Raw genomic sequence first — 21,950 nt, 5'->3', positions numbered from 1 at the left:
GTGGGGACAGTACCCAAGCAACTGAGCCACACTGGCCAGGGCAGTGCTTTGAATTTTTGAGCAAGTCATGCTAGATAATGTTGGACCTCTAAATTATTTTTAAAAAATATTTTTGGAGCCCTGGCTGGTGTGGCTCAGTGGATTGAGTGCTGGCCTGCAAACCAGGGGGTCACCAGTTTAATTCCCAGTCAGGGCACATGCCTGGGTTGTGGGCTGGGTCCCCAGTTTGGGGTGTGTGAGAGGCAATCACACATTGATGTTTCTCTCCCATTCTTTCTGCCTCTCTTCCTCTCTCTAAAAGTAAGTGAATAAAATCTTAAACTATTTTTGGAAAGAATGGCCTACTGTGTTGGCACATGAGATCTGTGATGCCTTGATATTGATGGTTTTCATTGGCTTCTCTCAGAAGCCTGTGTCTGGGAAATTGCCTACATGCCTGTGGCTTAATCAACTCTTTTCTCTCCCACTGAGCTCTTTTTTGCTGACTGCTATTTTTGTGCTTAGTGTATATTTTTCTCATTCTCTCAGAAGGTTATTAAAGAGGCTTTACTAAGTTCCTTCACATGTTATTTTTTAGAAGATTGAAATCATTTTTAAGCATGCCCTTGGTTTGGGATTATTCATGCATCTGAGTTATTTGGGCCGCTCCCATGTCCTGCGACCTAAGACAGTGACTGAAGTGGGCCCAGAGAAGGAGTTCCTGTCTGTATTGGGGGAGGGAGAAGCCACCTACTCATCTATGAATTCTGAAGGAATTTGTTTCTTAAGTAATGAATGGAAGGAACTGATTTATAACATGTTGAAACTTAGGTATCTTAGGGAAAAAGTCATTTAGGAATTGGTAGCCTTTTGTGACAATTGTGATATTGAAATGGAACTAAATTAGATATTGATAATGTATAGACCAAAAGAGAATATAAGGACCACAGTTTATGAGGCTGTGTTGAACCTAAGAAGTTCATTTTTTAAATCTGGAAAGGATCTTAGAAGTCATTGAATCCAAGTCTGGGGTATACAAGAGGCAGCTGAAACCCTGTGAGTAATTTGACAGAAGTCACCCAGTTAATACATAGAGGTGTTGGTACAAATCATGTGACAGGAGGATGGTGGAAGCAGTGACAGTACAGCCGATGTCTTTTTAGAAAGAAGATGTCCTAAACTCGGAGAGATGGCTGGGACCAGGGGAGGCCCTTAGCAATAGAGGAGTGATAGGAAGTATGAAGTATCCTAGAATTTTTGATTTGCTACATTAAGCCTCAAATTGATTGGTTTGGTTGGCGAGTGGTGTGGAGGCTCATTTATTCTTCAGGTGGTGATTGACTGCCTACAGTATTGTAGATGCTTTGCTAGATGGTTGGGGCTACAAATGTAAATAAAACATGTCGCGGCATTCAAGAATCTCTTGCACTATTGCAACACAGTACAAGAGAGAATTCTTTTTATTTCACCATTTATCTCTCCTGTGAAAGATCAGTGTTACCAAGTTAGTGACCTCTACTGGGTTCATAACCCACAAATGATTGCGTTAATATTTCTAAGGCATGCAGAAAATTAGGATCCAGTCACATCACTAAACAGGCTGGGGCCTGGGGTTAAAGAGACTGTCACCTGAGTCACCTGTTACCTTTGAGAATGGTACTTTTGCCTGCCCCAAAAGGCAGGGGGTTGATGGGTGTGGAGGGGCAGGTGCGTGTACCTGGTGACTTGATGGACAAATCCTCTTCTCCAGAGAACTGCGAACAACCTGTCCAACATGGCAGAATTTGGCTAGCGGTCGTTCCCATTCCATTATTGCTTCCTCAGCTAAGACTGCCAAGGAATGGGACTTCAGAGGAATGTGGATTCTTCAGAGAAATGTGGATTGATGCCAGGCTGCCAGTCAGGGACAGAGATTCTGCCAAAGTTAAGTCTGAAAGAAGAGATCTTTTTCAGGTGAACTTATTTGGCAGTCTTGTGGAGTTAGTGGACAAAGATTGACCTTTGTTACGAAACTTTGGGATCTCTACTCTGCTTTGCGTAACAGTTTATGGTTTTTCCTTTGAGTTGTTCTAGTGATCATATTGCTCCTCCCATTTCCTCACTAGCATCAGAAGAGCGGTAGCTGTCAATTATTTAGTGTATAGTATTCATTCATTCTTTCATTCATTTACTCAGCAAATATTTCCTGAGGGCATGTGTGCCGAGCACTGTGCCAGGTGATACATGCTGGGGACACATTAGGGAACAGGACACACAAGCTCTTTACTTTAAAGAAACTTACATATTAGAGGAGAAGACTGTATAGTAACTGATCACAATGATTTTAGAGTATAGTAAATTGCCGGGAAGGAAATGAACAAGGTGCTATGTTAGAGAAGAATGCGGGTGGGGAGTTCTTCAGGGTGGTAGTCTGGACTAGTTTGGATAAGCAAATCGATGGGTAGAAATGTAATGCTCTAGAAAGGTAGGGGAAGGGCATTATTTGGAGTGGTATTATGGTTTTGTGGTTAATGTATTAGTTAAAAAATATTGATAAGGAATTAGGAAACTCAGTGTCAGTCTTCATAATAGATTCAACTGAAATGAATGAGCTAGGATGGTCAATTTCCACATTTGGTTAGGAAGCTGCTGCAATTGGGCCATGATCATTCCATTCCAGTGCAGTTTGAGTCTTACGTGTTTATTTCTTCCTCAGGTGGAGGCCTGAATTTTGATCGATGTCCTCCTTACATCCTCTGCCTAAAGGTACTTAATGATCTCATGACCCTGGACATGGATGCTGTCCTGTCGGACTTTGTTCGTTCCACAGGAGCTGAGCCAGGGCTGGCCCGAGACCTCCTAGAAGGTAAGAGGTCACTGGGGGAGAATGAGAAGAAAGTAAAATGTGGTATTTATTAAGATGATTTGGGACATTTAAGGTGATCAGAAAGACACTTTGTGAATGGTAGGCCTTATATTTAAATTATTTCTAATAATCTACTCTGTGTGTGACCCACCATAATTTTAAAATGCAAAATCTTCCTTTTGCCTTGAATTTTTTCAGGGTAGCTTTCTGCACTGCCAATTTAATGCTCAGGTAATACAAGTGAAATGTTATATTAGTTCACTGAAAGTATAACTCTAGATCTTTAAGACTTATTTATACAGTCAAACCTTGGTTCTTGAATGCCTTGGTTTTCAAACAATTTGGTTCTCAACCAAGGTGTTCATGGAAAAAATGTCTCGGTTCTCTAAGAAAACCTTGGGTCTCACTTCTCTACCCCAGAATCCTCTCATGCTGATATCTCTATGATTAGTCACACGTCTCAGATGACAGACAAAGGAGATTCGGTTTTGATTGCTTCTTGAATAGTTTTCCAGAACAAATTAAGCTCGAGAACCAAGGTTCCACTTTAAATGGCTTTTGGGTTTTCATATTTGGGATCATTCATGGTTTTGGTTTTTTTTTCTTTTTCCTTTCCTACTTAATATGGGTAATTCTGTTTAGAGTGAGTTAATTTTGCTCCTTTTGTTTACTTATACCTGTATATACATGTCAGTGTGAATGTTCTAGATCTTAAGGTCTTTAAGGCTTGGAATCATGCGATGTGGAATCTTTGTTTGGCATCATTACTAACAGATGCTTTTTGATGATGAAAATATATAATAATGCAGATAGATAAGTCTATGGGGAAAGGGGCAAGTTCGTAGTATAAATGGGTAGTTTTTTTAGATTGTGAGAAAGGTGTCACCATTTGACATTTGCTTAGCTACCCATGAGTGGAGCCTTAGTTTGGAAATAGAAGATCAGGGTTTAAACTTCTGGTATTATAATTCTAAAACTGAGGTTCAAAGAGGTTAAGTAGGATTTGAACCTAGGCAGTCTGGTTTCAAAGTCCAGCTCTTAACAGTTCTATTATAAAATAATGCTCACGTGTTCCCTCTCTCTCTCTCTCTCTTGCTCTCTCTGGCACACATCCCCATACCCATGGGCACACACACTCATGCTGTGAAACGAGTGCTATGGAAGTGTAAGGTACAAACCCAAATTAGCTAGCGAGTGCAGAAAGGCCTTCCTGAGGAAGTGGCATTTGAATCAAACCCAGAAGGAATACAAAGGAATGTGGAAGAGAATGCTTGCTTATTAGAAGAATTAGCTTCTACAGGGACCCCAAGGAGAAGGAGAGTTTGGCACATTAGAAAAACCAGTGAAAGAGGTAGGAAGACTGGTGTAAAAATGGTAGGAAGCTGGTCAGGTAGGCAGGAAACAGGACGTGGTGGGTGGCTTTGTAGCCATGACAAGGAGCTAAAGTTTCTCTCTTCTGTGGGAAGCTGGTGAAGGATTTTAACCAGGGGAGTAATGTGATTGGGTTTGAGTTTTTAACAGTGTACTAGTCGAAAGATGCGGAATGGATTGGAAGGTGGCCAGAGGAGAAGTGGTAAAATCAGTTAAGGATATGGTAGTAGTTTAGGTGGGAGAGGTAGCAGCAGAGTGAGAGGTGGATGGGTTTAAGATACAGTTTAGAAGTGGGATTAAAGGGCCTGATTGTCATTTTCTCTCTGTCTCTTTCTTTCTGTCTCTTTTCCCTTTAAAAGTTAACTCTGGTCGTAATATTAAGAATTAATTGGAGGAAAAAAAGAAAAAATGAGAGAGGGGATAGATTAAGATTAGAGAGACTAGAGAGAGCCCCTCTGCAAAGACCAAGGACCAGGTAAAGATCATCAGGACTTGAGTTAGGACAGTGACAATAGAAAGGGACAAGAAAGGAGAGATGTGAGAGCTGTGTCAAGGACAGACAGCCTGAGGACTGACTGGATAGTGAAGGAAGAGGAAGAATGGGATCTGAGGACTAGTGAGGAGCTGGAGAGGACTGATGTTTCGGGTTGGAGGGACCGGATGCCACTGCTGACTGAGAGAATGTCAGAGGAGGAAAAGAAGCAAGTTTTGGGAGGGAAGATGATGGACTCTCACCTTTGGACATGTTGATTGTTTAGGAGGCCCTGATTTTAAGGAGTTCAGCAGACAGCTGAAGATTAGATCCATTGCTCAAGATAGATGTCATTCACTCATTCATTCATTCAGGACAGAAGTTCTCCATTCTTCAAAAAATATTTATTGAGTAACTACTATGTGCCAGGTTCTAGATACTTGAACAAGACAAACAAAAATCTCTGCCCTTTTAGTGGGAAAGATAGTCAATAAATAACAAACATGATAACCAAGTAAACTATTATAAGGTGTTATGGAAAATAGGGGAATGATGAGGCTGTGATTTTAATTGGGTGGTCAGGGTAGGCCTTACTAAGAATGTGCCGTTTGAGAGCCCTGGCTGGTGTAGCTCAGTGGATAGAGCGCGGGCCTGCGAATCAAAGGATCGCGGTTCGATTCCCAGTCAGGGCACAAGCCTGGGTTGCAGACTGCTTCCCTGCAGGCCAGTTCCCAGCAGGGGACGCACGAAAGGCAGGGGACGCACGAAAGGCAACCATACACTGATGTTTCTCTCCCTGTCTCCTTCCCCTCTATAAATAAATAAATAAATAAAATCTTAAAAAAAGAAAAGAAAAGAATGTGCCCTTTGAGTAAGTACCCAAAGGGGTTGAGGAGTCACCTGTGTAGATATACTGGGGAAGGAGCAGTGGGAAGAGTTAGCGGAAAGGCTGTAGGTGGGCACAGTCTTGAGCATGTTCTGGGAAGAGCAAAGAGGCCAGTATGATGGAAGCAGAGTTAACAGGGAGTTGGGACAAACGATGAATGTAATGGTTCAGAAGTGAATTCAGCAGACACGGCCAATTAATACAGTTAACTGGAGAATCATAATAATAAGGAGAAACATAACAGCAACATGATTATGCACATGGATAACGCTTTCTGTGTACCAAACACTGTTCCAAGTACTTTCAATTCACTTAATCTTCATAACAACCCAATATGATATCGCCTCCACTTTCATAGGCAGGGAAATCGAAGTATAGAAAAAAAAAAACTAGAAAAATAAACCAGGGCCCTAGCTGGCATGGCTCAGTGGATTGAGTGCCGGCTTGCAAACCAAGGGGTCACAGGTTTGATTCCCAGTCAGGGCACATGTCCGGGTTGCAGGCCAGGCTTCCCTATGTGGGGCGTGTGAGAGACAACCACAGATTGGTGTTTCTCTCCCTCTCTTTCTCCCTTCCTTCCTCTCTGTCTAAAAATAAATAAATAAAATCTAAAAAAAAAAAAGAAGAGTACACCAGGTCGTAGGAAGTCTTGAATGTCATGCCCAAGAGCCCAGGCTTTTGTTCCACAGACTGTGGTTAGACCGTAAAGACTGACTAGGACGTCAGAATGTCAGGACTGTGATTTAGAAAGAGTAATCTCGTGGAATTCCTTAGAGTGGACCGGAGGTGGGACACCAGGCCTAGGACTGCGGTAAGGAGCCCGCAGATGGGGTAGAACAGGAGGAAGAGTGAACAGTTGTGCAGCGTGTTATTCACTGAGTAATTTAACTGGAGAAAGCAATAGGAAAAACCATGTGGCAGATATGTCTTTTAGGGTCTTCAGTAGAGCAGTGATTCTTCAGTTTGGGGAGGTTAATTCCCTTTGATAATCTAATGACAGCTAGTTGCTCTTTCTTCAGAAAAATGCACATAACTATAACTTTGTGTACAATTTCAGGGGGCTTAGGACATCCTACAGGACATCTAGGTAAATAACCCACTGGACCTCAGAATTAGGGGACCTGGACCTGGTCTTGACTCCCGCTGGGCCTGGTACAGACTAGCTGTAACTTTGGCCAAGTCACCCCATTTCATTAAGCTTCATACCCTTTACATGTCAAATGAGGTTTCTAGGTCTCTCAAGGGCCCTTCCACTACAGAGAGACAAAATTTCTATGTTCGTGGGGCTTACCTAGGATATTGACAGTAAGCAAAGAAATTGTGATATTTCAGATAGAAGTGTTAGAAAGAGAGTTAAAGCTGGGTAAGGAAAGGAGAGGGATCGAAGTGTGCGTGAGTATGTGCCTGCTGATTTTGATAGGGTGGGTAGAGTGATCACTGAGTGTCTTCCCTCAGTTTCCCTGTGCTCTGAGTGCTCAATTCACTTTTTCCCCGTGTCTCCTGACAGGAAAGAATTGGGATGTGAGTGCCGCCCTCAGTGATTTTGAACAGCTACGTCAGGTCCATGCTGGGAACCTGCCCCAACCCTTTAGTGAAGGCAGCAGTGCCTCCAGGAGCCCTGAAAAGGGCTTTTCTGATAGAGAGTCTGCTCGCCCTCCCCGACCTCCCCTCCAGCGGCAGGATGACGTCGTTCAAGGTACTTGGGTGACTGAGGGTGTTTCTGTGTGCGGAGTAGAAGGGAAGGGCAGGGCTGTTAAATGGGGTCAGAGTTCAGTGACCTTTGGAGATAGTTCTTTCCTTCCCCTGGTCCCCAGGCAGACTGGTCAGAGGGGGCCTCAGGCTGGCCAGGTCCTGGAGTCCCTCCCTGTCACTCCGCATTTCGAGTGTTACCCAGTGTGAATGCCTTCTTCAGATACTGTGACAAAATAGAGGAAGGGGGATGCAGTCTAATTGCTGTGATTGGGACACATAAAAATAGAATTCAAAGGGTCGCCACCATCTACTTCTTTGGGGGACATTCTGCTAATGTTGTCACTACCAAAATTTAAAAATGCATGTATCCCCCTGACTCAGCAGTTCCATTTATAGGAATTTATCATGTGTTCACGTGTGCATATAGCTCTATAGCCTTTAAATGAATACATACATATATAAATAGACACACGTAAAGCTTGAAAGTTAAAGCTTGAAAACTACTTTTTTGAAAGCGTTTATTTATTTATTTTTAGAGAGAAGGGAAGGGAAGGAGAAAGAGGGAGAGAAACATCGATATACGAAAGATACATCTATCATTTGCCTGAATGGGGGACCTGGCCTGCAACCCATGCATGTGCCCTGATTGGGAATCGAACTGGCAACCTTTTGGTCCACAGGCTGGCACTCAGTCCACTGAGCCAACCAGACAGGGCTGAAAACAACTTTTAATGTCCATTAATAGAGGAGTGGTTAAATAAATTGTAAAAATTCATATTGTGGAGTATTCTACAGCTGTTAGAAAGAATTAGGTGGAAATAGATGTGCTGTTTTGGAAAAATCTGTCGAATCTATTGAGAAGAGTAAGATGCAGTATATAGTTTACTCCTGTTTAAGGGTTTTTTTTTTGTTTTTTTTTTAAAGATTTTATTTATTCTTAGAAGGGAGGGAGAAAGAGAGGGAGAGAAACATCAAGGTATGGTTGCCTCACATGTGGCCTCCACTAGGGACCTGGCCTGCAATCCAGGCATGTGCCCTGACTGGGAATCAAACTAGCAACCCTTTGGTTCGCAGCCCACACTCAATCCACTGGGCTACACCAGCCAGGGCCCATTTAAGTTTTAAAAATGACTTTAAAAGCCATATACACTTCTATGTGTATAAAAAATTCTGGAAGGCTATAAAAGGTTGCCTCTGGGTAAGGGATCAGGAATTTTGAATGAGAGGGAAATTTCTTGGTAACATTTGTACCTTTTGATAGTATTTGATTTTTCACAATGGGCATGTGGTTCTTTTCAAATACCTCAAAAAAGAGGTTAGAAAAATAACATCACTCGCCCAGAATTGTGTGGCTCAGTTAGTGTGGCATCATCCCACAGAGTGAAAGGTCGCCAGTTCAATTCTCAATCGGGATACGTGCCTGGGTTGCAGGTTCAGTCCCTGGGTGGGGCACATACAAAAGGCATCCAACTGATATTTCTCTCTCACATCTGTGTTTCTTTTTCTTTCTCCCTCCCTCCCCTGCTCTCTAAAAATAAATAAAATCATTTAAATGGAAAAAAAATCATTTTATTAAAATGATTTTAATAAAATCATTAAAATGAAAAAACATCACTATAAAATAACTTCTATAATAACTTTAAAAAAACTAACTTTTAAACAAATCTCAGCTTTGTGCATCATCTCTGGCAAATACTGGGTTAAGAACTGCTACCCAATACATTTTTTAGCTCTTTTGCTAATATTTATATAACCCAAACCATGCAAATGAATTGTAATACTGCACTGAGCAGATTATCCCAGTGGGATATCTGCTGGCGGATTATAAGTGCCATGTATTCAAAATAAATAACTCGAGGCAGTGTCTGTATTACTGTCTTCCTCTGTAGCATGTTAAATAAGAATCAACTGTACCTATACATTTCTGATAAATGGGAGTATCAAGAAAAGTTGTAGTTAATCATGTATATAAATGTTATTGATGGTAGGTAAGGAAGTTCCTGAGTGTGTAAGATTTTTCATTAACTTTCTATAATGGAAAATGCTTTTCTATATTCTCCAAGACCCTGAAAATTATTGGAGATACTATTCGAGTCAGTCTGGCCAAGTGCAGCCCCATTTCCCATATTCCCTCTTCCTCCCACCAAACAGTGACCAGGTTGCCAGATGAAGGGGTCCCTGTTATGTTGGGAAATGAAAGTGGAAAAAGACAGAGTCATGGGGAGAGGAAGTTAGGAAAATTCCCAAAATGGTAGAAAGGAATGTATGTTTGGTGCTAATGTGAGTGCACAAAAATGCCACTTTCTGCATTTCTTCAGTTGTATTTGGCTTGAGATGGAGGGTTGTGGTATTTGGTAGCCAGTGAGACTTGTGGTTTTTCCCTGAGTGGAAAGTTCTCTGAGTGAGCTGTGTATATTCTAAGGTGACTCCATTTCTCATTGCAGAAAAACGCCTGTCTAGGGGCATCTCCCACGCCAGCTCCAGCATTGTTTCCCTGGCCCGGTCCCATGTCTCCTCCAATGGTGGGGGTGGGGGGAGCAGTGAGCACCCCCTGGAAATGCCCATCTGTGCCTTCCAGCTTCCAGATCTCACTGTGTACAATGAAGACTTCCGCAGCTTCATAGAGAGAGACCTCATTGAACAGTCCATGCTGGTTGCCTTGGAACAGGCAGGTCAGTGAGCGCTTCCCTTTCCACGTTCTCCCCTCTGCTCTCTACCTGTAGGCAGCTGCGCAGTGGGGCGGGGCTTGACCAGTAGCTCCCAGGGTACGTGTGGGATCTGATTCCAGTCCCAGCCAGCAGTCAGTCAGGTAAACATTTATTGAGCTGGGCACTTCTTCAGGTTAAAGAAAGGACACACAGTAGACACTGCCCTCTGGAAATTTCCTGTTGGGTGAAAGGGAAACCAGATATACACATCAAAGGCCTAGGAATCAATATCTAAAAATCTGTACATGAAAAAAATAGAAATGAATTATAATTGGTTCTGGAACAGCCTGTGAACAGAGAGGACCAGCGCCTTAGACGATGCCCAGTGGTGATTAATCTGAGTCATGTTTATTTATGTAAACTTTTCCCAAAAGATTTGTTTACCTTTACAGTTGTGTTTGTTTTAATCTCGTTAAATTGGTTAGTATGACGGGGTGAGCTGACTGGGGTTAGTCAGGAAGTTAGTCCGGTGTTAGAAACTCCCCTGAAGGACTGCAGGGTGGGGGGGGGCACGGAAAGGACGCTTTTCTTCTTCATTTTGCACCTTTCCACACTAACTGTGTACCTTGACTTACGTGTATTTTTAAAGTTAGCAAGTTATCTGGCAAGATTACAGGCCAGTTTTTTTGTATAGACTCTTTAGTAATTTTTTAAAAGATTTTATTCATTTATCTTTAGAGGGGAAGGGAAGGAGAGAAGGAGAGAAACATCAATGTGTGGTTGCTTCTCGTGTGTCCCCCGCTGGGAACTGGCCTGCAACCCAGGCATGTGCCCTAACTGGGAATTGAACCACGATCCCTTAGTTCCCAGGCTCACGCTCAATCCACTGAGCTACACCAGCCAGGGCATAGACTCTTTAGTAATTTAAGAAAACTTTTGTGCATCATTCATAAAATATTTTCCGTATGTAAATAATGAGTTGGCTAGTTGTGGGATGATGCTACAGAACCGAGACTCATCTTCTTGGGTGTTTTATGTACTTGGTCTTATTACTTCTGTCTTGAAAGTCATATTGTATATGAGGTCTGTCCGGAAAAAGTCCAGCCATTGTTAATATAATGAGGACAGTTTGTGCATCATCGAGATGACCTGGCAGGCAAGGAGAGTGGACTGGCATGCGCATGTGTGGACAGTGACTAGTACCTCACTGTACTAGTCAGTAGGGGCAGTGGACACCCTTGAGTGAGCATGTGCACTGTGTGGCTGTCACATTCAAAATGGCTGAGGGAGTAGAACAACAAATCTGCATCAGATTTTGTATTAAGCTTGAACATTCCTCTGTAGAAAGTATTCAGATGATTCAGAAGGCTGCAGCCACGGGCAATGGGTGATTGGCCACTTCACCATGACAGTGCGAGTGTGCCACCATGTGTCATGTCTGTGCAGACTTTTTTGGCAAAAATCAGATCACCCAAGTAACCCAGTCCCCCTCTGCAGCCCAGGTTTGGTGCCCAGTGACTTCTGGCTTTTCCCAAAACTAAAATCACTTTTGAAAAGGAAGAGATTTCAGACTGTTGAAGAGATTCAGGAAAATACAACAGGGTAGCTAATGGCAATTGGGAGCACTGTGTGAGGTCCTTACTTTGAAGGGGACTGAGGTGTCATTGTCCTGTACAGTGTGTCTTGTATCTTCTTCAGTCAGTGTCTCTGTCTCTCGTGTTACATGGCTGGATACCTTCTGGCCAGACCTGCATGCTGACGTGCTGTCACGTGCAGATGATACTTGAACACTTTGAACACATGCTTGAGGTTCTTTTTCTTTTACCGATGATGGATTTGTGCTGAGCGCGGTTGCTGCAAAACTTACCTGATCTCCTGAGTGAAGGAATCAGACCAAGTAGCCAATACAGAGCTCGACCTATGACCTTGGCCTCATCATCTAACCCAGGGTCACTCAGTCTTAGGGCTGTTGACCTTTAGGACCAGATAATTTTTTTTTTCTGAGCTGTCTTGTGCATTGTGCTGTGTTTAGCAGGCTCCCTGGGCCTCTACCCATTAGATACCAGTAGGATCACCCTACCATTTGTGACAACCAGACATATTTCCAGACATTGTCAGATGTCCCCTTGGGGACAGAATTGTCTCCAGTTGAGAACCACTGATCTAACCAGTTGTGTTCACTGGATTCTGATCAATTAGATTTAAGTGAAGATGTACAGAGTAATAGCATGACGACTTTGTCCTGGAAGGCTTCCTAGAGGAGGCAAATTTGTAGTATGTTTTAAGAATAGGGAGGTGAGAAGGGCTTCGTGGGTAATCTGCTCCTGTCTTCCTGTTTCTGTAGGGCGTTTGAACTGGTGGGTGAGTGTGGACCCCACTTGTCAGAGGCTGCTTCCCTTAGCAACTACTGGAGATGGAAACTGCCTTCTGCACGCAGCCTCTCTCGGTGAGTCTTGAAAATGGCCTTTTGTCCCTTGTAGAAAGGAATCAGAGATCAATGTCATGCGCAGGACTTGGGTGCGCACACGTGCTGGTGCAGGGGCAGCTGGAAGACAGCCCTGCCCGGGTTTTTTCGGTCTTACTGAGAAGTCATGGAGAGCACAGGCTTAGCATGGGTCCCACTCTGAGAGGTGACCCTCAGAAGTAATGAGCAGCAGAAAACAAGCAATATATAGCTCTGTGTGTGCATATAATTCTACTTAATGTCTATTCTTCAGGTATATAGAAAAAGATAGGTCTTCATCTGTTCTTTGTGAGACTTGTTAACTTTAAATTATAAAGGTGGTTCATAACTCAATATATTACTTGCCTAGCTTTAAAAAGTCCCCGTTTTCCAACGGTCCATCAGGCTTTGAAGCTGATTGTCATGTGCCAGACCTGTCTTACCTGCTGGTGCCCGTTTAGTGTGTTAGACTTGCATCAGGGGTAAGGACTTCCTGTCAGTGGTTTGTAGGAAGGAGGTGGTATATCCTCCACCTCCAAGTCCTCCAGGTTTCTGAACCTCCAAAGTAGGACCATCTTCTCTTTCTCTACTAAGTACCTTTCCCCTGAGTCACAGAAGGGTTTCTTGAACTTGGGTTTCAGCCTGATTTCCTTCATGCCAGGGTCTGTGTATCATAATTAATGATACACAGGTGGAGTTGAGTCACGGTCAGGTGTCTCACTGTTACGTTTTCTTGCCACAGGGATGTGGGGTTTCCACGATCGGGATTTGATGCTGCGGAAAGCTTTGTATGCACTGATGGAAAAGGGAGCCGAGAAGGAAGCGTTAAAACGACGCTGGAGGTGGCAGCAAACACAGCAGAACAAGGAGGTGAGGGAACTTGGGTGGGAGAACCTTGTTTCCCAGAGTTACCCCGGGGAAATGCCCAGTGCCTATAGTAAGAAGTGTTTCCTGGTGTTTAGGGGCTTGGATCTTCCTGTAATCCTGGAGAATTGTAGAAAATACAGATAATACCACAGGGTAAACGTTTTCTGATACAGAGATGAGTACTGGTGTGGGGAATCCGAGACGTGTGCTTTTCACCTGGTAGGGGCAAAGTCTTTAGTGGTAGACTTTTGCAAAATGAGGTATGATGAGTTGGTAGGATTTTTGTATCGTTTTGATTTCATCGCTCATAATAAGACCAGTTTTTAAGGACTTGTATTTTAAACCCATATAGAAATATAAAATAAATGCTTAAAAGTATTTTGGGCCATATGTACCATTTATTTTTCAAATAGCTTGTTTAAAAATTTTTAAAGTATGCCTGTTACATTGAATTTGAATGGTACTTCTCAGGGGTTTAGCCAGTGTTGAAGCTGTTTTTGTACATGAATGTAAAAATGGATTGTTTGTACTTTCCATCCTCGTAGCAGGGGTTGGGCAAACTATGGCCTGTGAGCCAAGTCCCACCAACTGTTTTTGTAAAAAAAAAAAAAGTTACTGGAACACAGCCCCACCCATTTATTTACATGTGTATGTTTATGTAAGTGCTTTCCTGCTACAGCAGCAGGACAGAGTGGCTGGGTATGGCCCACGGAGGCTAAAAAATGTACTATTTGGCTCTTCATAGAAGCAGCTTACCCCCCCTTCCCTTTAATACTGACATTAACATTTGTATAAACACAGTGGGTCTCCCTGCTTCCTTTTCCACTGGTTCTGTCTTCTGTGTTTATCTCCTGCTCTTTGGGTATATCCTTTTTTTGCTATGTATATATCTAGCTGGGAGTTTCTGGAATTAATGAGGTTTCTCTTCAGAGACTTAAAATTCTCCTTTCCATCTTCTTTTCTTCTTTTATTGTTGTATCATAACGGACAATATATAGAACTAAGAGACTTTTTGGTTTTAGTCGGAATTTTGTGTCCTGAAGACTAAATATGTAAGTAGAATGTGTTCTGTTTCTTTTTCAAAAACAAAGAACCCATTGTTAAACTTAGGATGGTACTAAAATGAGAGTTCTATCTTTGGTCAGCAGTCCGCCCTAGAAGAAATTTCCTGAGGAAAATAAATGCACAGGGCAAGGCCAAGGAAACGGCACGTTCTTTTGCCTGACCTAGAGCCAGCCCAGAGTTTGTCTTCTTCACACCATACCTGAACCTGAACCTTGTATTTGACCACTTGGACAAGTAAAGGCCAAACCAGAGCACGCTGGTTATTAAGTAGAAGTGATAGCAACAGTCAGAGAATAGGGTGCCCAATTCCAGCTTTTAAGCTTGAATGTATAGTTATTATTTAGATTTATTTTTAGAGAGTGAAGGAGGGAGAGAGAGAGGGAGAGAAACAGCAGTGTGTGGTCGCCTCTTGTGCACTCCCCACTAGGGGTCTGGCCTAACCCAGGCATGTGCCCTGACTGGGAATTGAACCGGTGACCCTTTGGTTCACAGGCTGGCACTCAGTCCACTGAGCCACACCAGTCAGGGCCATAGTTGTTGTTTTAAAGGTGAGGTTAGGTTATGATAGTATTTAGCGAGGAGACTCCCTGAAAAATACACGCATAGAGAATAGTGATTCTCAAAGGAGCAATCTTTTTACTCCTTTTGCTGGGCACATTAAAAGTTCCATACTATAAATATAGCCTGGAATAAAATAATTTTTTTAGTGTGTTTAGCACCTTTTGGCATCTCTGGGCCACACTGGAAGAAAAAGAGTTGTCTTGGGCCTCACATTAAATTCACAAACATTACTGAAAGTTGATGAGCCAAAAAAAGGTTTTAAGTAAGTTTCCGATTTTGTGTTGGGCCGCACTCATAGCCATCCTGGGCCACATGCGGGCTGAGGGCCCCGGGTCGGACACCCTTGAGTCATTGTTTCAGCTCAGATTGTTCAGCCCTTGGGAGTGGGGCTGGAGGGAGGGTGGTGATGGACTGGGAGCTTCTATTAGCCAAGACCAGACACACGAACAAACTAAAATGGTTTTGATTTCCCAGAACTTTTTTGTGTTGAAATTGGTGGTAAAACCCAGTAAGGACGTTTTCAGGCCAGAAGGGTACGCCACCTAGTGGCTGTGTGGGTAGAAGAACAGCAAGCAGTGACTATCCCAGTGACCAGAGCACCCCGATATAACCTGTGCATAGTTCTTACTATTTTCAATCGAAAAAAATGTGATGTCATTTTACAAACTAAAGTAGCTTTGTCACTTTTTAAATTAAAGTATAATGTGCTCAGAGTAGCTCTTTAATTCCTGTTAAGTTTGTTCCTGACCCCCTCATGTTTCCAAAACTCATTTTAATGTAATGTGAGCTGAATTTAATAAGGTAGACTGGTCTCCCAAATCATCATATACATCCTAAAACCAATATAATATTTGTAAATTGTTTGTACTACTTCTGCTTCTTCGATGAAAATTATAGTTTCACTTAGCACATGTATTTAATGATTATGGATTACATAGTAGGCACTAGATATTTTGCATAAACTTGGTTCAGGCCCTTAAAAGTAGCAGTAGGAGAGGGACATGCAAATACCTAGTTACAACAGAGTAGTGGGTGATGGCTTCCGGGATAGCAGTCTGTGTAGCAGTTGAGGAGGGAGAGCACAAGGGAAGTAGCGGTTGATCTCCCAGGAAGGTTTAGGAATGGCTTCATGGGGGAGTGGTACTTGAGTTCTCTCTCCTGACAGCTGAGAAAGTATTCGCCAGGTGGATAGGGAGTCCTGAGCTGCTCCAGGCAGGAGGACAAGCAACTTAGATAAGGGGCGTCAGACTCATTTTCACCCGGGGCCACGTCAGCCTCGTGGCTGCCTTCAAAGGGCCGAATGTAATTTCAACTTCTTAGCAGTTGAGGAGTAGTTACATTAATACAGTCCTAAAGTTATTTTGACCCTTTGAAGGCAACGGTGAGGCTGATGTGGCCCCCAGTGAAAATGAGTTTGACACCTCTGACTTAGAGGCTCAGAAGTGTCAAACAGCGTGGTGCATGGAAGACACTGCAGCTAACTAAATGAGCTTTTGGATTGGAGAGGAGGGTAGGGGCCAGGAGGTGGAGTTTGTGTGCTCTACTTGAGGAGTATGCTGTATGTGACAGGTAATGATAATTCTTAAAGAAGTTTGTAGCAGGGAGCAGACACCATTAAGTTTTCACTTACAATGAATCTTTGCGGTGGCATTGTGGACAGTGGATCAGAAGAATACATGACCGGAAGTAGTAAACCCAGTTTTAAGGGTCCATTGCAGTAGTTCATGCTCAATGGTTGTTGACCGAAGGGATCTGGGTGTGGGTAGGTGACAGGAGAGGAGTCTTTGATAACTCCCTGGTTTCTGACTGTGGTGTTGGAGTGCTGTTTAGTGCTCTTCACTAAGGTAGGAACACAGAAGAGTGGCTTTGGAAGAGGTAGGGGTTCAGTTTTGACTGTGTAGAATTCGAGGTAGTTGTAGGCAGATGGTGATCTTAAGTAGGCAGCTGAGTGTGAATATAGGAATTCTGTTCCTGACAGGAGTTCAGGAAAGGGGATTAAAGACCCTTGGGGAAAAGAACAAGGTGTAAATTAGAACAGTGCAAAATTCTCAGAAGACTCAGAGTAGAACAGTGGGAGTCGATTGATGAGGGGTCTTAGGAAAGAATTGTTAAGCAGGGGTTGGAATGAAGGGGAGGACTCAATCCCAGGACTTTACTCTGGCAGAGCAGGGTAAAGGGACTGCCCACTAGGCAAGAGCATAGCCTCAGTGATAATCTTTGTGGTGTCTAGCAGCTGGAGAGGGAGAGGTTAGAGCCCTGACCAAGTAGGTGGCAGTAGATGAACTAGATGGTGGTATAGGGGAGGAGGTAACCCAGAGGAACCAAGGTTAAACTCATCAACACAGCATCAGTGTTTCTGAGGTAGCAGCATTCACAGAGGTAGGAGAAAGTAATACTGTGGAAGCTAAAGGAGAAGGGAATTTAAAGAGGAGATCAAATGCCACATGAAGGCTAAGAAAGATGAGAACCAGAGTCAGGCTGGCAATTAGAAGGTCACCATCCTTTGACCAGAATTGGCTCGGTGAAGTGTGTGGGAGGTGAAGGGCTCGGAGGGCAGAAACAGAAGCTAGATTGCAGTGGGTTGGGAAGACTGGAAGAAAAAGAAATGTGAGAGAGATTGTAGACTATGCTTTCATGGATCTTGGTTTTCAAAGGAAAAAGAGATTTGACTTTGGAGTATAAATTGTAGGCCAAGTGTTTAAAGAATAGGGAGTGGGGTAACGTGAGTCAGTTGGAATGGCTGTTGCCTCTTGAATCTAGCCTCTAATTGCTTGATATCCAATGCCTGTCTTTCACACAGTCAGGGCTGGTATACACAGAGGATGAATGGCAGAAGGAATGGAATGAGCTGATCAAGCTTGCCTCAAGTGAGCCCCGCATGCATCTAGGTACCAATGGAGCCAACTGTGGTGGGTACGTATGGCTGAGTGGGGAGCAGGAAATAACCTTACCGGAGTCCTCAAGTCTAAAGCACCGTGTGCTAAGAGGATGTTAGGAGGAAGGAGAGGGGCCATGGCACGGGCACAGGATTGTCTAACAGCATGGTGTGGTCTGGGAGCTCTAGGTAGTTCAGTATTGCTGGAATGTTGGGCGCATGGTGCAGAGTGGTAGATGAAGCCAGGCAACCCAGATTTGTGTGTGCCGTGCCTAGGAGGTGAAGTTGTGTCCTACCTGGACTTTGGGAAGCTGCAGGACAAATGACCCAATTCCCTCAATAAATAAATCACAAGGAAAATAATAGGGGAGAGGGAATGTAAGTTTAAAGACAGTTAAGAGACATATCAACCAATTGGAATGTATGGACGTATGTAAGACAGTTAAGGAAATGTGAACAATGTCTACATGTTTGATCATTGTTAACTTTTTTAAGTGTGATCCTAATAGCATTGTGAGTACTTTTAAAAGGAGTCCTCTTATTTTTTAGAGATAGATAGAAACCAAAATATTTATGGATGAAATGCTGTGTCTAGGCTTTGCTTCAGGATAATTGGGTGTGTGGGGTGGTGGCTGTTAGGGTAAGATGTAGGTGTAGGTGAAATGAGACACTGTGTTTCTAATTGTGGCCGGTGATGGATCCATGAGAGTTTAGTATAATATTCTTTCTAGTTTGGAATATACTTATAATTTTTTGTTAATAAAATTAAACTCCAGATTTCAGTACTTCCACCCTTGAGTTGGATTGGGTAGGACCCGGAACTCTGCATTTGTAGCAAGCACCAGATGTTGAATAACATCACCTTACCGGGGCGGAAAGCCACTGAGTTGTGAGCACACGAGTGACAGGAGCAAATCTGTGTATGAAACACACCGACAGCAGAATGGGTGATGAAGTGGAGGGCAGACTAGGTGCAGTTGTGGTGATGCAAGACAGAGAGAGCCCTGGGCGGCGCGGGGTGGTGGATTGCAAATAAGCCAGAGCAGACAGACACAGAGACACTTGGGAGGAGAATTGGCCAAACCAGGGGATTAATTGGAGTTGAGAGATAAAGAAAGTACTTCATAGATTTCTGGTTAGGCTACTAGGTAGGTAGGAGGCTGTTCTCCAAGTAAGGAAACATAGGAAGAATTTGGGGTTTTGTTTTTATTGGACCGGGTGTGATGTGTGGGTGGTTGTGGCAGGTGAAGTTAGCAGGATGAGGCAACTCAGTTGTGTATTTAGCTACTTTATAAAGAGAGTTGGGGAAGGTTTTTGAACAAGACGAGTATTGAGAGGAGTTGCCTTCACATTCCTACCACTGCTTTAACCGTAGAGCCTTCAGATCGCTTTGCTTGAATTTCCTCATCTGTAAGATGGAAGTGGAAGCAGTGGTAGGAGCTTAAAATAATCAGCTCTGTCTGTGGCAGCCTTAGGGGTGGAAGACCAGGAAAGGACGCCCTTCTTTGTCCCGTCTGCAGAACTGGTCTTCAGGGGTCTCTTGTTTTGTTTTCTTCCCTCTCCTGCCCACCGCACCCCTTCCACACTCTCCCCGCCTGCAACTCTAGAGCGGAGAGTTCAGAGGAGCCCGTGTATGAGAGTCTGGAGGAATTCCACGTCTTTGTCCTTGCTCATGTGCTCAGGAGGCCCATAGTCGTCGTGGCAGACACCATGCTGCGGGACTCCGGGGGAGAAGGTGAGTCCGTCAGCAGCGCTCACTGCGCCCTGAGCACCCACTGTCCACAGAGCCTTGGGCTCAGCTCTGGGAGGAGTGCCAGAAAGGGGGCATTGGGACCCTCGGGGAGAAAACAGGTGTAAATTGGAACAACACTAAATTGTCAAAAGATGCAAGTTGGGGTTAATTGATGAGGCTTTTTAGGAAACAGCTATTAAGCAGGGGTTGCAATGAAAAGGGGTGACTCAGTCGGCTGAGTGGGGTAGAGGGATCGCCTACTAGGCAGGAACATGGCCTTAGTGATCATCTTTGCGGTTCCCTGCAGCGTTTGCTCCTATTCCCTTCGGGGGGATCTATCTGCCCTTGGAGGTCCCAGCTGGCCAGTGTCACCGCTCCCCTCTGGTGCTCGCCTACGATCAGGCCCACTTCTCTGCGCTCGTGTCCATGGAGCAGAAGGAGAATGGCAAGGAACAAGGTGCTGAACACGGTGTCTGTGTCTCGGGTGTTTTGGCGTCTGTGTCATTTCCACCTGGAACAACTGAAATGAGAGAACACAGAGGAGGAAAGAATTTCAGTGATGTGCAAGCCCAGCTGGGACATGTTGATACTGTTCTACAGGACTAAGCTAGGCAAGGGTTTTAAAATTAAAAAAAAAAAAAAGGTGCAGGCAAAGCACTGTAGCCTGTATCCCCTGCTTCCTATTCTGAAGAGATTATGTGTTAAGGTCATAGAACCTTCCAAACGATGCTGTGCTGTATTTGTCTTACTGACTTTCAATTCCCTGAATCCACTTTAAGTGGCAAGAATATCACGAGTGTTCGTTAACTGGCTGGTTGGGGGGTCGTGGAGATGAGTGTCCTAAATTGTGTGTTGCGTTGTGAAGGAGAGCCTGCCTAGTATTTAATGCCAGGGTGGTTCACGCGTCAGACCCCAGAGGTGGCTAGTTACCATAAGAGGCCTGTTGTGTGAGTCCGTCCTTTTAGCAGAGTCGGTGTGCGTTCACTTGCCTCCTCCTCTCTCTGAAGAGACTCTTTGATGACGTGTTTTCCCCCCGCAGCTGTGATCCCACTCACAGATTCAGAGCATAAACTGCTGCCCTTGCACTTTGCTGTGGACCCTGGAAAGAGCTGGGAGTGGGGCAAAGATGACAGTGACAATGTCCGATTGGCCAGGTGAGGCAGACCTACCCCTTCCATCTGCTTCGTAGCCGTGATCTCTCACACAGACAGTGCCCGCCTCCCGGGCACCTTCCCACAGTGTGGCAGCAGGCCCGTCACACCGTAGCTCCGTGTCTTTGGGACGATGGGCAGGTGGGAGATGGCGGGCAGCAGGGCTCCCGCAGCGCAGAGCTGCTGCTTCTCTTGTGAAGGAGGGGAATCCCGGGCTCTCAGCGTGTTCTTTCCTTACGATATGAAGAGTGCTCTACGCTGAGGCGGCCGAGAGTCCCCAGAGCAGTGTCCGAAAATCAAGATGTTCAATTCACAGTTCTTCTCCCCCGGACTAAGCGAGAGGGGCTTTAAGTAGCTGGCCAAAATAATTTGCTCTGGATTTTTGCCTTTCTGGAATTTAAACAGCAAGAAATATTCTCCCCCACCCCGTGCCCTGCTTCCCACCACTGCTTCCTGTTGAGAGCGTGTGAGTGTAAACACTCCTCCTCCCCCGGCGCTGCCTTCTTCGGGCTCCGGAAACAGACCCAGCCGAGAGGGTTTGATCGAAAAACCCAGAGTTTATGGCTTTTTAAGTAAGTTCTCACCTCACTTTCAAAAGCTCCTTCCAAATGATATTTATAGCAGTGGTAACAATGGCTGTGTAGTAAGAATTTCCTGTTTATTAGACACTGTGCTGTGTGCCCCTTCTAAATGCTATTTTAATCTTCACAACAGCCCTACAGGATTTAGTATTATCTATGCCCATAACTGACCCCATCTGAGTTTCAGAGAGGTTGAGGTGACTTGCTCAAGGTCCTCAGGCCTAGGAATTGGTGGTGCCATAATTCAGACCTAACCCTGAGTCCCGGGCCATGTGGCCTTCACCCACTCTCCCTCCCAAATGACAGCAGTGCTTTGCTTTGAAAGATCTCAGTACATTTCTAATTCCTTTCTGTCCTTTCACAGTGTGATCCTGTCCCTAGAGGTCAAATTGCATCTGTTGCATAGCTACATGAGTGTGAAGTGGATCCCAGTGTCGTCGGACACACAGGTGAGAATGGGGGAGAACAAGCAGATCCGGTGGCTCTTTCTTTCTGAATATCTTCTGAGTTGTGGCTTACGATTCAAGATTAGCAATAACCGGACAATGTCAGAAAAGTTCCCAAAGTCCCTTTTTCCTGCCTTTCTGTCTGTCAGTGCCCCCCATTTTCCACATTTCCTCTCCAGCCAAGCTCTGCTTTCCAATATGAAAACACATTCTTCAAGAAAAGTGTTCTGGACATTTTGGTAAACTTGATGTTGTCATTACTTTGTCCTGAACTGTCTGTACATAGACCTCCACGTTGGTACCAGAGGAGACAGAGCAGCTTAAAGAGCTCCTGAC

The 21,950-nt window shown here is 44.2% G+C and overlaps 1 protein-coding gene across 4 annotated transcripts in view; it reads left to right on the top strand.

Moving 5' to 3' along the window:
* Positions 1–21,950, top strand: part of OTUD7B (OTU deubiquitinase 7B) — a 55,785-nt gene that overhangs the window by 29,279 nt on the left and 4,556 nt on the right. For 3 of the 4 annotated variants that reach the window (XM_037167970.2, XM_053670076.1, XM_037167957.2), the window contains 10 exons: positions 2,675–2,824; positions 7,061–7,249; positions 9,690–9,917; positions 12,238–12,339; positions 13,079–13,206; positions 17,630–17,742; positions 19,312–19,439; positions 19,744–19,893; positions 20,476–20,590; positions 21,533–21,617. In XM_037167970.2, coding sequence (XP_037023865.1) covers positions 2,740–2,824; positions 7,061–7,249; positions 9,690–9,917; positions 12,238–12,339; positions 13,079–13,206; positions 17,630–17,742; positions 19,312–19,439; positions 19,744–19,893; positions 20,476–20,590; positions 21,533–21,617 — 1,323 coding nt within the window. In that variant the 5' untranslated portion in view covers positions 2,675–2,739. The remainder of the gene's footprint in view (positions 1–2,674; positions 2,825–7,060; positions 7,250–9,689; positions 9,918–12,237; positions 12,340–13,078; positions 13,207–17,629; positions 17,743–19,311; positions 19,440–19,743; positions 19,894–20,475; positions 20,591–21,532; positions 21,618–21,950) is intronic. The other variant, XM_037167965.2, reaches the window with a different exon arrangement.

Source organism: Artibeus jamaicensis, unplaced genomic scaffold (assembly GCF_021234435.1).
Source record: "Artibeus jamaicensis isolate MK-2021 breed Jamaican fruit bat unplaced genomic scaffold, CSHL_Jam_final contig_1715, whole genome shotgun sequence".
In the NCBI taxonomy this organism is placed as follows: domain Eukaryota; kingdom Metazoa; phylum Chordata; class Mammalia; order Chiroptera; family Phyllostomidae; genus Artibeus; species Artibeus jamaicensis.
The sequence above is the reverse complement of the archived record's forward strand: the minus strand, read 5'-3'. Positions and strand labels throughout refer to the sequence as shown.